Here is an 18,882-nt window from a genome sequence, read left to right as displayed (position 1 = left end):
ATCATAATTTGGTTTTAATCCAGAGAGGATAGCAAAAGTATCTAGATCCTCTATGAGGCCGTGGAGAGACTCTAATTGTGGTTTTAAAAGAAAACATGAATCATCGGTGTACAATGAGACCTTAGTTTTTAAGCCACGGTTTCTAATCCCTTAATATTATTGTTTGATCTAATCTTAACAGCTAACATTTCGATGGCAATAATAAATAAATATGCCGATAGTAGACAACCTTGTTTTACTCCTCTAGATAGTTTAAAACTTTCTGAGATGTAGCCATTATTTACTATTTTAAACCTAGGGTTACTATACATAATTTTAACCCATTTTATAAGAGATTCCCCAAAATTGAAATATTCTAGGCATTTATATATAAACTCCAGTCATACTTTATCAAAAGCCTTTTCAAAATCCGCTATGAAAACCAGGCCTGGTGTCCCCGATATTTCATAGTATTCTATTGCTTCCAGTACTTGTCTTATATTATCTCCAATGTATCGTCCATGTAAAAAAACAGTCTGATTAGGATGAATAATATCTGACAATACTTTTTTAATTCTGTGCGCCAAGCATTTTGCTAGGATTTTTGCATCACAACACTGAAGTGTAAGAGGTCTCCAATTTTTTAAATGGACTGGATCTTTATATATACCATTTGGGTCCTGTTTCAGTAATAATGATATCAGACCTTCTTGTTGCGTGTCTGATAATCTACCATTTATATAGGAGTGGTTAAAACATGCTAATAATGGTCCTTTGAGTATATCAAAAAAAGGTTTTGTATACTTCCAATGGTATGCCATCCAGCCCTGGAGTTTTCCCATCCTTAAAGGCCCCAATTGCATCAAGCAGTTCCTCCTCTGTAATTTGGCATTCACATGAGTCTTTCTGTACAGATGTTAATTTTACATTATTATTAGGAAAAAAATCCGTACAATTAGTTTCAGTTAGTGGAGATGGAGGAGCCTGAAACTAAAACATATTCTTAAAGTACTTTACTTCCTCTTTCAAAATATAATTTGGTGAATCATGTGTGACTCCATCTGTAACAAGTTTTAATACATTTTTTTTGGTAGCATTTCTATATTGAAGATTGAAAAAGAATTTGGTGCATTTTTCCCCATATTCCATCCAATATATTACACTGGATCTTTCTTGAATAAGTTCCTCCATTTCTTTTTGTTTTTCCTCTAACTTATTCTGTGCTTCTATGGTAGTGTTTTTATTGCTATCTAACTGTACTGTTAGTCCTTCAATTTCCTTTGTTAATATGGACTCTTTTGATCTAAATTGCTTTTGTTTTATAGATGAGTACTGAATTGCATAGCCTCTAAAGGCACACTTAAAAGTGTCCCATACAATAAGGGGATCTGCTGTACCTATGTTATGTCTGAAAAAGTCAGTTATAAATTCTTCTGTCCTAGTTCTAAACAATTTATCATCTAGTAGGCTTTGATTAAATTTCCAATATCCTCGCCCACGTGGAAATTCTGTAAGAGTAATATATAGCCAATTATGTGATGATCCCACCGCATTCTGTCCCCTATCAACACTTTTTAAACTTTTGGTGCCAGAGAGAATGGCATAAGAAAGTAGTCAAGACGACTAGCTTGATTAAGCCTCCGCAATGTATATCTCACTAGGTCAGGGTATTCAAGCCTCCATATATCCACTAATTCCAATATATCCATGACATTCATGATTTCCTTAAGTGCCTGAGGGTGATAGTTTGTAGTGTGATTTCCTTTCCGGTCCATAGAGGTATTTAAGACCGTATTAAAATCTCCCACCATAATAATAGTCTAGTGTTGCTTGTAGAGTTGATAAATTCTTATATATTTTCAAAGAAGCTTGGATCATCATTATTCGGACCGTATAGGTTAATAAGCCATATCTGTTTATTGTCCAATAACATATTTAAAATAATCCATCTACCTTGATAATCTGTTTGGACAATTTGCACATTTGCATCAAAATTACTGCTAATTAAAACCATCACCCCTTTTGAATTTCTTTGCCCATGGGAGAAATATATTTCGCCCCCACAGTTCTTTTTCCACAAAACGTCATCTAAAATTGTTGAATGGGTTTCCTGTAAACAATAGATATTATATTCCTTCTCGTTTAACCAGGTAAATACTGATCGTCTTTTCTTATTATATGCTTAGCCATTACAATTATAACTGGCTATACTTATTTCACCACTTACCATAATGAGACACAACTTTCAATTCTATTTATGAAAATATATGTTTGTAAACGTACCATTAAAAAGTAACATGATGATTGAGTGTCTATATAGCTGTACCATGATATTTGCATTGCTACTAAGTAAACCTCCAGTTGGTCCCTACTATTCCACCCGCTAAAAGCCTTCCTCATCCCTAGTTGGGTTGTCATCCCAATGCCCGGCAGACCACCCCCGATCCCCCGTATCCCATAGCCCTGAACAGACTGGGATCCATCCTTCGAAAAGAGTACACAGTGCCATTTACCGAATTGAAGTAAATCAATTGCCAAATGCATTTCCATCGCCCTCACCTCGATTTGTATTATATATAGCTGTGGATCATCCTCTATTGTCCCTAACATCTTTTACTCCTTCACAACAGTTGTCCCTTTCCCCCCACACAACCATAAGCTCACATTCTCAACAGTTGTCCCTTTCCCCCCACACAACCATAAGCTCACATTCTCAACAGTTGCACCATCCCAGAGCCCAACTCAAGAAAGGTCTTGATTTACAAATGCATTTACAGTTGCAGCTGCATTAGAAGGCCTGCAAGACCGCGCAAAAAATGGGCAGAAACTGAGAGATTTTATTAACCATTGTCACATCCTAGATGATGGAGGTCAAATGTACACCTTTTCCCTGAAACACCCACAATACGGTCACCCGTATTGACCATATTCCCAAGCATCTCCATGCAGTCAGACTTTTGATTTTGTGCCACCAGGGTCACAATAATATACCCCCTCTCTGAATGTTTGAGTGTGACCCCCCTCCCCATGGGTTACTGCAGCTAGTGTTGCCAGCACTGCCACTGCCTGGGTGGGGGCACCCTACCGGAATCCCCACCGGCTAGGTACAAGGTCGTCAAGGTTCTCATCAGCAGCTTTGAGAATTTCCTTGTATAGTATGCTCTCCATTTAGGGGGCTTTGGCTTTGCAGGACCAACCCTGCCAAGCGGGCTCAGAATCTTGAGGGGGCAGTGCTGCTCTTGGTCTCTGACTGCATTTTGGCTGCATAGAGACCGCTTACAGCAGGCCCATAAAACAGTTAGGGACTTCTCCTTAGTATCTGGGTCATTCAGGTGGGTGTCTAGGGTATAGGGTTGTGGACCGTACCATTAAATTAGGATCATAAATAAATAATTAGATATAATTTATTTTAAAAAATGTAGTTCCCCATGATAGAACAATAAACAAATTAAATGTAGAATTTATTTTAAAACTGTTCCACCATGATAGGACAATAAATAAATAAGACGTATAATTCATTATAAAAGTATATCCATCATCTGAACAACATTGAAAGCCCTCTCATACCCCGGCTCACAGCAATACATTGGTTCTGGGATATGCAACCATTTCATTACTCTCTCACTCAACTTTCCCAAACACAATAAATAAAAATATAAAACACACACCCACCATCCACACATAATGTGCCTTCTGTTTACTTAGTTTTTATCTTCACCATGTTGAATTAGTGCTTGTGTGTTCCAATTAGTTATATGTGAAGATATATACAAAAGCTATTTTTTTTTTTGTATTGTTACAATCCATAACCGGGCTAGAATTGTGTTTCATTATTTTCCTCATCTATGAGAACTTTGTAATGTTTAAATAACCATGGAGTAGTCTTTGTGTCTGTGAACAACTGGTTATCAATATATAGTTTATCAACGACGAGAGCTTCTCGTTTCCCTTTTAATCTATTTTCCATGAAAATTGGATACAGAACTTTACGCCGTTCTGCAATTTCCTTCGGAAACTGATCATTCATGCCAATTTTGGTCCCAGCAAGTCTTTTACCCAGGCTTTTAACCATTAATTTATCTTTACTGTCCGAAGCGGTGTACACGTTCAAGTTGGATTTTGTCGACAGCTTCGCGTGGGATTTGAAGCGCTGTAAGGAGGAACTCTCTAACTACAGATTCAGGAACTTCCCCTTCTTTCTCCTGGATACCTGTAAGTACCAGATTCTCTCTCATGGTTCTAGTTTGTATGTCCAGTAAGGCTTCTCTCAGAACGGTGTTCTCTTCAGTTCACTTCGGTTTCAATCTTGTTGACTGTCCCTTTCAGCTTGTGTGTTTCCTTCTCCAATGTCGCAGCTTTTTCATCACTCATCTCGAGGCCTTCAGCTCTTTTATATCCTTACTAACTAATTCAAGTATACCCAGTTTGTCATTTATTGATTTTAACAGATCGGTTTCGACCTTTACCGTTCCCGGTGGTGAAAATATTAAATCGTCTGTAGAAGAGTCACGTTTTCGTTTTGAAATCGGTTCCCCTGTCTTACTCTCCGTCATGTTTGGGTGTTGCTTGTTTTCGTAATATTTTGTTGATAAATGTCTTAAGATTTGTTTTGTGTTATTATCCAGATTGAAGATTATCACCCACCAGATTGTGAAGTGCTAATATTTTAGTCTAATTTACCGATATTGAATATTATGTTTTTATCTTGAGGTGCTCTACATCACTTTGTTCAGTCCGCCGTCTTCCTTCCTCGCCCATAGGCGATGTTGTTGCCGGTGATGTCTGGTGAGAACCTGCCTTACAACAGGCCTACAAGCCCTCAGTCCAGCCTCTCTCAGCCTATTGCGGACAGTCTGAGCACTGATGGAGAGATTGTGCATTCCTGGTGTAACTCGGGCAGTTGTTGTTGCCATCCTGTACCGATCCTGTGCAGGTGTTGTTAGATGTGGTCTGCCACAGCGAGGACGATCAGCTGTCCATCCTGTCTCCCCGTAGCGCTGGCCACATCTGCAGTCCTCATACCTCCTTGCAGCATGCCTAAGGCACATTCACACAGATGAGCAGGGACCCTGGGCATCTTTCTTTTGGTGTTTTTCAGAGTCAGTAGAAAGGCCTCTTTTGTGTCCTATGTTTTCATCAGTGTGACCTTAATTGCCTACCGTCTGTAAGCTGTTAGTGTCTTAACAACCGTTCCACAGGTGCATGTTCATTAATTGTTTATGGTTCATTGAACAAGCATGGGAAACAGTGTTTAAACCCTTTACAATGAAGATCTGTGAAGTTATTTTGATTTTTACAAATTATCTTTGAAAGACAGGGTCCTGAAAAAGGGACGTTTCTTTTTTTGCGTTTATGTTTTCTTATTAAATAATAGTTACATAAAATGGAAAATGTTTTTGTCATTTCAAAGTGTTTTTACATGGTTTCAAAGTCAAGGGACAGCATTTACCACCACAATTAAAGAATGACCCTTCAGCATATAACAATCCTTCAGCATATAACAATCCTTCAGCATATAACAATCCAAAGGAAAAACATTCTACTCCATACATTGTTTATTGTACTTTTAAAATGTTCAGTTCATCCACCATTTTATATCATCCATAGAACCATGCCCCAGGCCATGTCCAGCCCAGTCATTCATATTCTAATAACCCCACTCCAACCCCCCTCCCCAACCCCAAGCCCAACCCCAACCCCATGTCCAGCCCAGTCATTCATATTCTAATAACCCCACTCCAACCCCCCTCCCCAACCCCAAGCCCAACCCCAACCCCATGTCCAGCCCAGTCATTCATATTCTAATAACCCCACTCCAACCCCCCTCCCCAACCCCAAGCCCCACCCCCACCCCATGTCCAGCCCAGTCATTCATATTCTAATAACCCCACTCCAACCCCCCTCCCCAACCCCAAGCCCAACCCCAACCCCATGTCCAGCCCAGTCATTCATATTCTAATAACCCCACTCCAACCCCCCTCCCCAACCCCAAGCCCAACCCCAACCCCATGTCCAGCCCAGTCATTCATATTCTAATAACCCCACTCCAACCCCCCTCCCCAACCCCAAGCCCAACCCCAACCCCATGTCCAGCCCAGTCATTCATATTCTAATAACCCCACTCCAACCCCCCTCCCCAACCCCAAGTGCAGCGTTCCATTCAATAACAACAACAAAACATACCCATGCACCTCTTAAGGTACAAACATGAAACAAAATGCAGCTGAAACATAACACAACAATGTACCATTACCTTGTCACAAAAGAAAAGCAAAAGACCAGAACAGAGGCAGAGGCAGATTTTGTTTTTTACATCTCCCAAAGCAAATTTTACCATACAGTCTCTTTAATTAGCGCATAATTAAAGCATATTTAGCTTCCTTATTTATATGCATAGTAACCATACTATCACCATAGCGCAATTAGAGGAGATGTCCTAAAGACTAGCAGGGTAGTGGTGGACAGACACACTAGTGAGCTGCATACTAATAAGCACCAGCCCCCTCTTCCCTGTCCCCTCCCCAGCCCTCCTGGCTGTAGCATAAGCATTTTATATTTTAGTCATTTAGCAGACGCTCTTATCCAGAGCAACTTACTGGAGAAATTAGGGTTAAGTGCCTTACTCAAGGGCACAGACACATTTTTCACCTAGTTGGCTCAGCGATTTCGAACCAGCAACCTTTTCAGTTATTGGCCTAACACTCTTAACCGCTAAGCTACTACTATAACATATTTGGTTGTTGAGTATTTGATGCCCCCCATCCCAACCAAAGTGAAACCTCCTGTCCAAGCTAACCCCATTTGGTCCAAACCACCCATCCCATATATTGGGGCGCTGAACCCCTGCCACCACCACCCTGGGAGCCTCTAGGACGAGGGACGGGGAGAGGGAAGCATGCGGGGGGGGGGGGTCAAGGTCTTCTTGTCGTTCATTCCTGTGCAGAGCAGAGAGAAGCAGTGTCTTTAAGGGGTTGTAATTTGTCCGAGAGAAGCAGTGTCTTTAAGGGGTTGTAATGATTTCCTGTTTCGAGATGAACAGAACATGGATACGGTCTTTATGGCATGAAGGGTTAATCCATCAGCTGTAATTACAAAATATTTGTTTCTTGCTGTTTACTAACCCTAACCTTAATCGTTACCCTAATGTTACCCCTCACTTCAAACTCTAAACTGAGAACAATAGCTGATGTACTTACTCATCAGTTCTGACAGTATAGCTATACCGTAGTTTGTCCTTTCTAGCATGGCCATCTAGTTTCTACTTCCTCCCTGCTCTACTCTACCTGTTTGATCATCTCCCCCGTCCGGCTCTCGATTACGATGGTCTTAGTATCCTTGACGGGCGATGTGGAATTGTAGTCATCAGTTAGCAGGCCCAGGAGGGGGTACTGGTTCCTGTACCTACACATCAGTTATACACAGTAAGGAACGCATACTGGTTGGTTAAGTACCTACTGTACACCAGTACAAAATCCTGTTTTGGGAAATACCACACTAGGCATCCCAAATTACATTAACCCATTTTAGAGGAGCTACTGCCCCAAATATTCCCCATAAAATAGGCTCATGGTATTGTTGGGGGCTGACCTTTTTGTGATAGTGGTCGTGGTGACATTCTTGGAGCTGTCTCTCTTCTCCTGCTGCAACCGCCAGATCTCCTGGAGGTTAAAGGTCAGAGATGGGAGGTCAAAGGTGAATAGGGAGGGAGGAGGAGGAATGAGGCCTGTGCCGTAATATAAGTGTTAATGATGGAGCTAAAAGTGTACGACGCGTCAGGTAAATACAGTCCTGAGGTGAAACTAAAGGATCCTTTGGAGCCAAATTAACACAACAACTGTGAGATAATATAATCAGACTGGCCTAAACAAAACCAATCACTTAATTATGGAAACAAGTTAGGCAACAAAACCTAGAAGCGGGGTAAGAACAAACCCTAGAAGCAGGGTAAGGAACAGATCCTAGAAGCAGGTTGAGGACAGACCCTAGAAGCAGGGTGAGGACAGACAAAATAAGCAGGGTGAGGACAGACAAAATAAGCAGGGTGAGGACAGACCCTAGAAGCAGGGTGAGGACAGACAAAATAAGCAGGGTGAGGACAGACCCTAGAAGCAGGGTGAGGACAGACCCTAGAAGCAGGGGGAGGACAGATCCTAGAAGCAGGGGGAGGACAGATCCTAGAAGCAGGGTGAGGACAGATCCTAGAAGCAGGGTGAGGACAGACAAAATAAGCAGGGTGAGGACAGACCCTAGAAGCAGGGTGAGGACAGACAAAATAAGCAGGGTGAGGACAGACCCTAGAATCAGGGTGAGGACAGACACTAGAAGCAGGGGGAGGACAGATCCTAGAAGCAGGGTGAGGACAGATCCTAGAAGCAGGGTGAGGACAGATCCTAGAAGCAGGGGGAGGACAGATCCTAGAAGCAGGGAGAGGACAGATCCTAGAAGCAGGGTGAGGACAGATCCTAGAAGCAGGGGGAGGACAGATCCTAGAAGCAGGGGGAGGACAGATCCTAGAAGCAGGGTGAGGACAGATCCTAGAAGCAGGGTGAGGACAGACCCTAGAAGCAGGGTGAAGACAGACCCTAGAAGCAGGGTGAGGACAGACCCTAGAAGCAGGGTAAGGACAGACAAAATAAGCAGGGTGAGGACAGACCCTAGAAGCAGGGTGAGGACAGACCCTAGAAGCAGGGTGAGGACAGACCCTAGAAGCAGGGTGAGGACAGACAAAATAAGCAGGGTAGGGACAGACCCTATAAGCAGGGTGTGGACAGACAAAATAAGCAGGGTGCGGACAAACCCTAGAAGCAGGGTGAGGACAGACCCTAGAAGCAGGGTGAGAACAGACCCTAGATGCAGGCTGTTTTTCTAATCCAAAACTGTTGAGTTAGTTTGGTTCTAGATTTTTCCAATTACAGGAGTAGACATTTCCTAGATCTCTATCTAAGGGGCCGGGCTGACCAGTGACCAGTAGCTATGACCCCTGACCTCTTCCTGGCGTTTGATGACAACCTCCCGCTGCTCCAGTGTTGTCAGCAGCTGTGTGATGCGGAGTTGCAGGCTCTTGTCACCTGACCTCTCCGTGGTGTACTCTGTGGTGATCCGCATCAGCTGGGTCTGGACATACCGACAGATAGTCAGAGACACTCACAGTCAGTATAACCACTAGCTACCCATATTTCTTCTCACAAGCACAGTCAGTACTGCTATAGTACTTCCAACAGAGCAGGAAGGCCCCATCCCTGTATCCATGCATCCCTGTAGGCTTCTTACCCTGAGGCTCTGCAGTTCCTTGTCCTTCTCCTGGCGCAGGGCAGCTAGCTGCTCTGAGTACTGACGTGACAGCTCCTCTGTATTCATCTGAATGGTGCTACTGCTGTACTGGCCAGCCAACTGGATGAAGATGGATACAGAGGGAGACACAAGTTAGTTAAGGAAGTTCGATCTATAAGAATAATTCTACAGTCGGATACTACAGTCATCATGAGTACAAGGAATTGCTAACATGAGTAAAAGGAATTGCTAACATGAGTACAAGGAATTGCTAACATGAGTAAAAGGAATTGCTAACATGAGTAAAAGGAATTGCTAACATGAGTAAAAGAATTGCTAAGAGTTTATTCTCTGAAGTGAGATGGGTTAGAGCCAGAGATGGAGGAGGGTAGCGTTAGAGCACCTTCTGTTTGAGCATCTCATTCTCCTTCTCCAGGGCTCGGTAACTGCCCTCCAGTTCTTTGATGCGGAAGTCCCTGTTTGAGTCTGTAGTGTGGCTGCTCATGAGCTGAGTCTCCAGGGTCCGCTGGCTGGAGCTGGTCTCCTTCAGAGATATCTAGATGGATGGATGGATAGAGTTACCCACACACAGTCATACACCCATTGCACTAACATACAGGGCAGAGATACTCTCTTTCAAAAACACCTACAGAAGAGGTGTACAGGCAGGCAAACACACACAAGCAACACACAGTGGAAGAAGCACACATACACACACTCTCACAAATTCTCACACACACACACCTACCTGTAGCTGTCTGTTGTTCTCTCGTAGGGCCTCTAGGAGGCGGTCATACTGCTCAGCCTGGTCAGCCTTGAAGCTCAGGTCTCTCTCCAGGGACTCCTTCTCACTCTCCAGACGCTGGGAGAATCGACAGTAAGACTCTGTAAGACGGCCTGCCTGCATGTATATCTCAATGAGACAGTTAAGAGCATAATCGGTTCCTATAGTGGCCCAGGCCCCAGATCTTACCCTCAGGTCCTCTGTCATGTGGATCAGCTCCTCCCTCAGACTACTGAAGGTAGTCAGAAGGAGACGCATGGTCTTGTCTGCTGTCATACGGGTCTGAGAGGGAGGGAGAGAGAGAGAGCGAGAGAGATGAAAAATAAAGGAGAGATATTGATGAAAGAGAGAGATAGGAGGTTAGGTGAGGTTTTATGAGCCAGTTTCAGGCATAGTGGAACAACCAAATGAATATATTTTCCATGGGCGGATTGGCCGTCGAAATGAACAAAAAATTATATAAATATTATATTTTTTTTTAAATAATGGACATGACTTTTGTGCTATTTCTATTTTTCATACCGATCTATATTGAGTATTTGGCTGACCAGTGGGCAATGGCCGCCCCCCTACCAAGCTGGGCTGGCCGGTGGCGCAAATTCACATTCAAAGTCAAACGCACATCATCAGAGAGTGAGACCCACCCTGAATCTGTCAGTCATTCAGTCAAAACAGAAAAACGGAAAGGTGGTGCCAAAAAAGGGCTCTTGAGGCCGACACATTTTCTAAAAGTTCTGGTTCTGTTGGTCCGAGTGTTGTGTCTGTGAGAAATGACAGATCAGCTGCAGTGGTGCAGTCGAGGTAGGAAGAAAACAGAGAAATACACACTCCTGCACACTGACACAGATCATGATACCTACTGCTGCTAGCTAGACTTCATGTTTTGGCTGTATATTGTACTATGAAATATATTTAATGTCTACTATAGTAGGCTAATTAGGGAAGGGAGATTTGGGGGAGCATTTAGACACTAGGCTATTTGCAATATAGCTGAACAAGTTGTTAGATTGGCTTTTATAACACATAGCGAAGGCAATAGGTATCTACTAGACATATACTCTGCATATAGCTCTTTTTACTAAACACAAGCCAAATTAAGGTACATTTGGGGACTGTGTATTTTAATTGCTTTATCAAAGATGATTCACTTCTGAATCTCAGTCTTCAGCCCAGCGAGTGAGTTATTGAGCTGTAGTAACAAGTGACTAACAAGTGTCAGATAACATTACATAGCCACCGCACTTAAGGCTGGAAAGTCCCGCCAATCTCCCGCATATTTCATTTGCTGAAAGGCCAGTCACTACTTGGCAGAAAAATACGCATATGCGCGCAGCACTGTCAAACGAAGCACAATGCTGGAAATCAATCTGCATCCATATAAACTATTCCCAGCATCATTCTTGACAAACATAGCATGTCATATATTGAATTCAATAGAAGAAAACAGAGAGGGAGAGAGAGACTGCCAGAGACTGCCAGCTGTATTATACAGCCAAAACATTAAGGAACTGGCAGTCTATATCTCTCCTTCACTCTCTCTGTTTTCTTCTATTGAATTATATGTAGCCTAATATCTAAACACTTAGCTAAGTGGGAAGGGGGGGACACTTGACATGCACTAATTTGAAATATGTATACTGAACAAAATTATAAACGCAACATTCAACAATTTCAACAATTTTACTGAGTTACAGTTCATATAAGGAAATCAGTCAATTGAAAAACATTAATTAGGCCCTAATCTATGGATTTCCCATGATATGACAGGGGTGCAGCCTGGGTGGGCCCAGTGGGGAGCCAGGTCCAGCCAATCAGAATGAGTTTTCCCCACAAAAGGGCTTTATTACAAACAGAAATACTCCTCAGCATACTCCTTGTTCAGTATAGTTAGGTTCTTATAATGTATAATATAAGCCAATGGTCATCTATAAGGCATTTATTCAGTGATTTTCTTCTTTCTCTAATACATCTGTTTATTCATTCACAACTAGAATGGGTAACACTTTAAGAGTCAGTAATAAGTCATTTATAAGGCATTTATAAATTCTGTGTTCACCATTTTTAATCATCACTCCCACATTAATAATCTATTTACTAATCATGATTAAAGTATTTTTTCAGCCCCTAATGTAAAGTGAGGGCTATTTATACTTTATAAATGTTATGAGTGACCAGTGTAATACAAGGTATTGTAGTAGGTGCCAGGCGCACCGGTTTGTGTCAAGAACTGCGACGACGCTGGGTTTTTCACGCTCAACAGGTTCCCGTGTGTATCATGAATGTTCCACCACCCAAAGGACATTCAGCCAACTTGACACAACTGTGGGAAGTATTGGAGTCAACATGGGCCAGCATCCTGTGAAACGCTTTCGACACCTTGTAGAGTCCATGCCCCGATGAATTGAGGCTGTTGTGAGGGCAAAAAGGAATATTAGGAAGGTGTTCCTAATGTTTTATATACTCAGTGTATAGACATGTGTAAATAACTAGCGTACTAACATTTACAAATGTGGGCGTAATGATTAATAAATGGTGAGCAAAAGGTTTGGAAATGCCTTATAATGCCTTATAAATGGTTTATTATGGACCCTTAAAATAAAGTGTTATCCTGGGATGTTGCTGGGCCCAGCACAGGTAGTGTGGTCCCCTGGTCTCCGGGTCCCAGTGATGCTAGGCTTATAAGCACAGACATCTCAGCTGCTGCTGCAGCAGTCAAGTGCAGTGGATGTAGGGAGAAAACAGAAAGAGAGAGACAAACAAACTGACACGTGTACTGCCAGTTTGTTGATATTTTGGCTCTATATTATATATGTAAGAGTAATTAAACTTTAGGATTGGGGGGACATGTATTGCAATGTAAGTAGTTCATAAGGTATTATGAGCCAATGGTCATCTATTAGGCATTTATTCAGTAATCTTTCTTCTTTCTGCAGAGAGACAGCACAACAGGGAGGCAACAGAGGCACAGTTAAAGTGGTGAGTTGTATCTCCAGTGGTGCTTTTACATGTTGTATTTGTCTTAAACATGAGCTGGTTAAAAAGGAGGAGGACACGTGTCACTGGTAAAGTAAATGTTGAGAAACGCTGTACTATAATTGCCTATGTTATGTGTCAGTAGCATTACTGCCTGTGAGTGTAAGTAGCAGGTGCTGTGATGTGGGCTGGTGTGGCTGAAATGCCAGGGCTGAATTTTTGTCCCAGTCCGCCCTTGGTGCTACCTGCAGCAGGTAGCGGAGCTGCTGTTTGGTCAACTCAGATGCTCCTTTGGGGATCAGGGCCTCAATGTCCTCTCTCTCTACCTGCATACACACAAATGGTTACTTTCATTTCATACTTTCACTTCCAGCATATATAAATAGCTACTGTACAGCAATTTAAACAATACAAGACTAATATGATGTTATGTAAAACCATCGGTCGCTCCTCCCTGCTGTACCTTGTAGTCATTACTGGGATCTAAGAGGTGTTTCCTGGGAAAGAGATGGAAAGGTAAACACATTACAGGGCATGACAAGCACACAATTAGACTAAATAAACCATCTCTGTCTCCAGTCTACACATGTTATGATGGAGTCAGCAGTAGAAGGGAACAGAGGGATGTGTTTGCTCAGTGAATCACAGGTACTATGAGTAAACAGAGAGTCTAGAGAAATGAGAGAGGTCAGGTCTGACTGACGGTTGTAATGTCTAGTGACTAATTACGGAATTACGGTGATGGATGACACTACGGGTGTATTTAGGACATGTATATAACCTGTGAGTTTATATTACTGAGTTTTACATGAAATTCCGGTGAGTTTTACAATATTACATTGTTCACCTTATATATATATATATATATATATATAAAAGAAAAGCTGAAATGTCTTGCGTGTAACACAACAAAATGTGGAATAAGTCAAGGGGTATGAATACTTTCTGAAGGCCCTGTATTCATATATATATATATATACTGCTCAAAAAAATAAAGGGAACACTTAAACAACACAATGTAACTTCAAGTCAATCACACTTCTGTGAAATCAAACTGTCCACTTAGGAAGCAACACTGATTGACAATAAATTTCATATGCTGTTGTGCAAATGGAATAGACAACAGGTGGAAATTATAGGCAATTAGCAAGACACCCCCAATAAAGGAGTGGTTCTGCAGGTGGGGATCACAGACCACTTCTCAGTTCCTATGCTTCCTGGCTGATGTTTTGGTCACTTTTGAATGCTGGCGGTGCTTTCACTCTAGTGGTAGCATGAGACGGAGTCTACAACCCACACAAGTGGCTCAGGTAGTGCAGCTCATCCAGGATGGCACATCAATGCGAGCTGTGGCAAGAAGGTTTGCTGTGCCTGTCAGCGTAGTGTCCAGAGCATGGAGGTGCTACCAGGAGACAGGCCAGTACATCAGGAGACGTGGAGGAGGCCGTAGGAGGGCAACAACCCAGCAGCGGGACCGCTACCTCCACCTTTGTGCAAGGAGGAGCAGGAGAAGCACTGCCAGAGCCCTGCAAAATGACCTCCAGCAGGCCACAAATGTGCATGTGTCTGCTCAAACGGTCAGAAACAGACTCCATGAGGGTGGTATGAGGGCCCGACGTCCACAGGTGGGGGTTGTGCTTACAGCCCAACACCGTGCAAGACGTTTGGCATTTGCCAGAGAACACCAAGATTTGCATATTCGTCACTGGCGCCCTGTGCTCTTCACACATGAAAGCAGGTTCACACTGAGCACGTGACAGACGTGACAGAGACTGGAAACGCCGTGGAGAACGTTCTGCTGCCTGCAACATCCTCCAGCATGACCGGTTTGGCGGTGGGTCAGTCATGGTGTGGGGTGGCATTTCTTTGGGGGGCCGCACAGCCCTCCATGTGCTCGCCAGAGGTAGCCTGACTGCCATTAGGTACCGAGATGAGATCCTCAGACCCCTTGTGAGACCATATGCTGGTGCGGTTGGCCCTGGGTTCCTCCTAATGCAAGACAATGCTAGACCTCATGTGGCTGGAGTGTGTCAGCAGTTCCTGCAAGAGGAAGGCATTGATGCTATGGACTGGCCCGCCCGTTCCCCAGACCTGAATCCAATTGAGCACATCTGGGACATCATGTCTCGCTCCATCCACCAACGCCATGTTGCACCACAGACTGTCCAGGAGTTGGCGGATGCTTTAGTCCAGGTCTGGGAGGAGATCCCTCAGGAGACCATCCGCCACCTCATCAGGAGCATGCCCAGGCGTTGTAGGGAGGTCATACAGGCACGTGGAGGCCACACACACTTACTGAGCCTCATTTTGACTTGTTTTAAGGACATTACATCAAAGTTGGATCAGCCTGTAGTGTGGTTTTCCACTTTAATTTTGAGTGTGACTCCAAATCCAGACCTCCATGGGTTGATAAATTGGATTTCCATTGAGTATTTTTGTGTGATTTTGTTGTCAGCACATTCAACTATGTAAAGAAAAAAGTATTTCATAAGATTATTTATTTAATTCAGATCTAGGATGTGTTGTTTAAGTGTTCCCTTTATTCCCATATATATATATATATGAATACAGGGCCTTCAGAAAGTATTCATACCCCTTGACTTATTCCACATTTTGTTGTGTTACACGCAAGACATTTCAGCTTTTCTTTTTTATTTAATTTGTAAAAAATTCTAAAAACATAATTGCACTTTGACATTATGGGGTATTGTGTGACAAAACATCTCAATGTAATCCATTTTAAATTCATGCTGTAACACAACATGTGGAAAAAGTCAAGGGGTGTGAATACAATTTGTAAGTCGCTCTGGATAAGGGCGTCTGCTAAATGACTTAAATGTAAATGTAAATACTTTCTGAAGGTACTGCATATATTATATTCAGTTATAGGGCCTATCAGTTAGAATATTAGCCCACAGCCTGCCTCACACCTTGACAGTATTTTATGGCCCAGCCTGGCAAGTTATGAGAGGTAGAGGGACTTTCTGAACCAAGTGTGAAACTGAGGAAACCGGAGAGCCAGAGTTAACACTGATGATTTCAATACTGAACCAGCCCCTGAAACCACCCCCACAATAGTTTTGTCACGTTACCTGAATTTTGACATCAATACCGATACAAGGTTTAGTATCACGATACTCGATACCAAAACAATGCCACGGCAAAAAAAAAAAGGGTATTAGCCAAAGTCACAGAATGGCACTTGATCCAGGCAGAGACAGCCATGTATGCATTAATGAATCAATTATACAATCCTACAATCAATTTGACTGTGTTTTTACCAATCTAACTACATAACAACACAATGGTAATCATTTATTTTAATGGTAAATCTCTATTGATAAACTGGGTAAATCAAGATGTAAGCTAGGCCTATTCACAATACAGGTGAATGCATATTAAATAGGAGTGTGTGCATGTACAGTATTGAGTTATTGAGATGGTTTTGGCTGATTTTATTGGGCATCAATGTAAAACAATCTGTTTCCTTTCCATTTGGAACTTATTTTATTGTGCTGATCAATAACATTTGTATAGAAAAAGCAATCAGTTATTTGATAAAAGTGTGCCCTGTCTCTAAGACCTAATGACGTCATTCACACACACAGTGAGAGAGAGGAGAGACGTGACTGAGGCGAAGGAGACTAAGATAATTAATAAAGTAGCTTACAAAACTGGAAGCTACCGGTATCTTCTTGCCTAGACATTGTCTTGCGAACAGCAATTAACAGTTGCAACATTTCTACATGCCGTGTTGCATTATTCAAGTGTGTTAGCTTCTGTGCAGCATGAGTGGGGGGCTAACAATATGCAGCCAGATTGTACTGTAAATAATCTGATATAACCAAAGATTTTTGGTGTCCATTACTGGGCGTTACAGGAAGGCCCCATAAAAACTGCCTGCCATAGATTATTCAACTAACCTGTTCTTGGCTATACTTCTTTGTTATCAATTCAGTGAAAAAAGTATTTCAGAAATGTCCGTTTCTAGTTGCAGGTGTTTTTTGTGTGTTTTTTTTTGCCAATGGGCAGAGTGAAAAATGGGGCGTTTTATCGCTAATCTTATGCTATTTCACACATTTTGCCATGAGGTTGAAAGAAAATATTGATGTTTTAGAGGTCAGGGATTCTTGAAAGACCGGACAATCTCAACTTTTTTTCCACAAATATTTGTCTTAATATTAACATCATTTGAAATATATATTTTGATATACCAAAGTATCAGCTATCACACCATGTTAAGGAACAACCTCTTTTTTTTCATAAATCATTGTCCAACAAGTGTTTAAAGGCCATGATTGACCTCTTAAGGATCGGAACCTTTTTTTAAATTTTCGCCCAAAATGACATACCCAAATCTAACTGCCTATAGCTCAGGACCTGAAGCAAGAATATTTTCCATTTGTAAAATATGGAAAATTATTCATTTATAAATACACAATAAAAACAATTATTTTATCAGATCTTTCAGTACTCTGATGGAGTTGACGATAGACAAGAATCTGTTGGAGTTGATGTTTTGTGGAGGTGACAAAAAAATCATTTTCCTTCTTCATTCAAGTGCTCCACACAGTAGCAATTTTGGTTTTCGACAGTTACTTTATGACTCTATAACTTAGTTAAATGTACACTGAACAAAAATATAAACGCAACATGCAACAATTTAAAATATTTTCCTGAGTTACAGTTCATATCAGGAAATGTCATTTGAAATAATTCAATAGGCCCTAATCTATGGATTTCACATGACTGGGAATACAGATATACATCTGTTGGACACAGACACCTTAAAAAAATGTATGGGCATGGATCAGAAAACCACTCAGTATCTGCTGTGACAACCATTTGCCATCCTGCAGCACGACACATCTCCTTTGTATAGAGTTGATCAGGCTCTTGATTGTAGCCTGTGGAATGTTGTCCCACCCCTCTTCAATGGCTGTGTGAAGTTGCTGGATATTGGCGGGAACTGGAACATGCTGTCGTACACATCGATCCAGAGCAATCCCAAACATGCTCAATGGGTGACATGTCTGATGAGTATGAGAATTGTGTACAGATCCTTGCGACATGGGGCCATGCATTATCATGCTGAAACATGTGGTGATGCCGGTGGATGAATGGCATGACAATTGGCCTCAGGATCTCATTACGGTATCTCTGAGCATTCAAATTGCCATTGATAAAATCCAATTGTGTTTGTTGTCTGTAGCTTATGCCTGCCCATACCATAACCCCACCGCCACCATAAGGCATAACGTTGACATCAGCCAACCGCTCGCCCACACGACGCCATCTATCTGCCCGGTACAGTTGAAACCGGGGTTCATCAATGACGAGCACACATCTCCAGCATGCCATTGGACATGAAAGGTGAGCATTTGCCCACTGAAGTCGCTTACAACACCGAACTGCAGTCAGGTCAAGAACCTGGTAAGGACAACGAGCACACAGGTTAGCTTTGCTGAGATGGTTCTGGTAGTTTGTGCAGAAATTCTTCGGTTGTGCAAACCCGCAGTTTCATCAGCTGTCAGGGTGGCTGGTCTCAGACAATCGCAGGTGAAGAAACCGGATGGGGAGGTCCTGGTCTGGTGTGGTTACAGGGGGTCTGCGGTTGTGAGACCAGTTGGACACTGGCAAATTGTCTAAAACAACATTTCTTATGGTAGAGAAACTAACATTAAATTCTCTGGCATCAGCTCTGGTGGACATTCTTGCAGTCAGCATATCAATTGCACGCTCCCTCAAAACTTGAGACATCTGTGGCATTGTGTTGTGCACACAGGTACACCTTGTCCCCAGCACAAGGTGTACCTGTGTGGTGATCATGCTGTTTAATCAGCTTCTTGATATGCCAAATCTGTCAGGTGGACGGA

The 18,882-nt window shown here is 42.4% G+C and overlaps 1 protein-coding gene across 7 annotated transcripts in view; it reads right to left on the bottom strand.

Annotated features, from left to right (window-relative positions):
* Nucleotides 1-18,882, bottom strand: part of pof1b (POF1B actin binding protein) — a 79,328-nt gene that overhangs the window by 14,401 nt on the left and 46,045 nt on the right. For 5 of the 7 annotated variants that reach the window (XR_003867892.1, XR_003867890.1, XR_003867889.1 and 2 more), the window contains 9 exons: nt 13,470-13,503; nt 13,252-13,332; nt 10,223-10,315; nt 9,998-10,111; nt 9,653-9,805; nt 9,250-9,369; nt 8,965-9,093; nt 7,567-7,637; nt 7,263-7,380 (listed from right to left, as the gene is read on the bottom strand). Coding sequence is in view for 3 of the 7 variants with exons in the window: in XM_029700592.1 (XP_029556452.1) it covers nt 7,263-7,380; nt 7,567-7,637; nt 8,965-9,093; nt 9,250-9,369; nt 9,653-9,805; nt 9,998-10,111; nt 10,223-10,315; nt 13,252-13,332; nt 13,470-13,503 (913 nt within the window). In the remaining 4 variants the exon portion in view is untranslated. Of the gene's footprint in view, nt 1-6,265; nt 7,001-7,262; nt 7,381-7,566; nt 7,638-8,964; nt 9,094-9,249; nt 9,370-9,652; nt 9,806-9,997; nt 10,112-10,222; nt 10,316-13,251; nt 13,333-13,469; nt 13,504-18,882 lie in introns of those variants that run through there. The other 2 variants (XM_029700591.1, XM_029700590.1) reach the window with 2 other exon arrangements.

This window comes from Salmo trutta, chromosome 19, assembly GCF_901001165.1.
Source record: "Salmo trutta chromosome 19, fSalTru1.1, whole genome shotgun sequence".
NCBI classification, from domain to species: Eukaryota; Metazoa; Chordata; class Actinopteri; order Salmoniformes; family Salmonidae; genus Salmo; species Salmo trutta.
The sequence above is the reverse complement of the archived record's forward strand: the minus strand, read 5'-3'. Positions and strand labels throughout refer to the sequence as shown.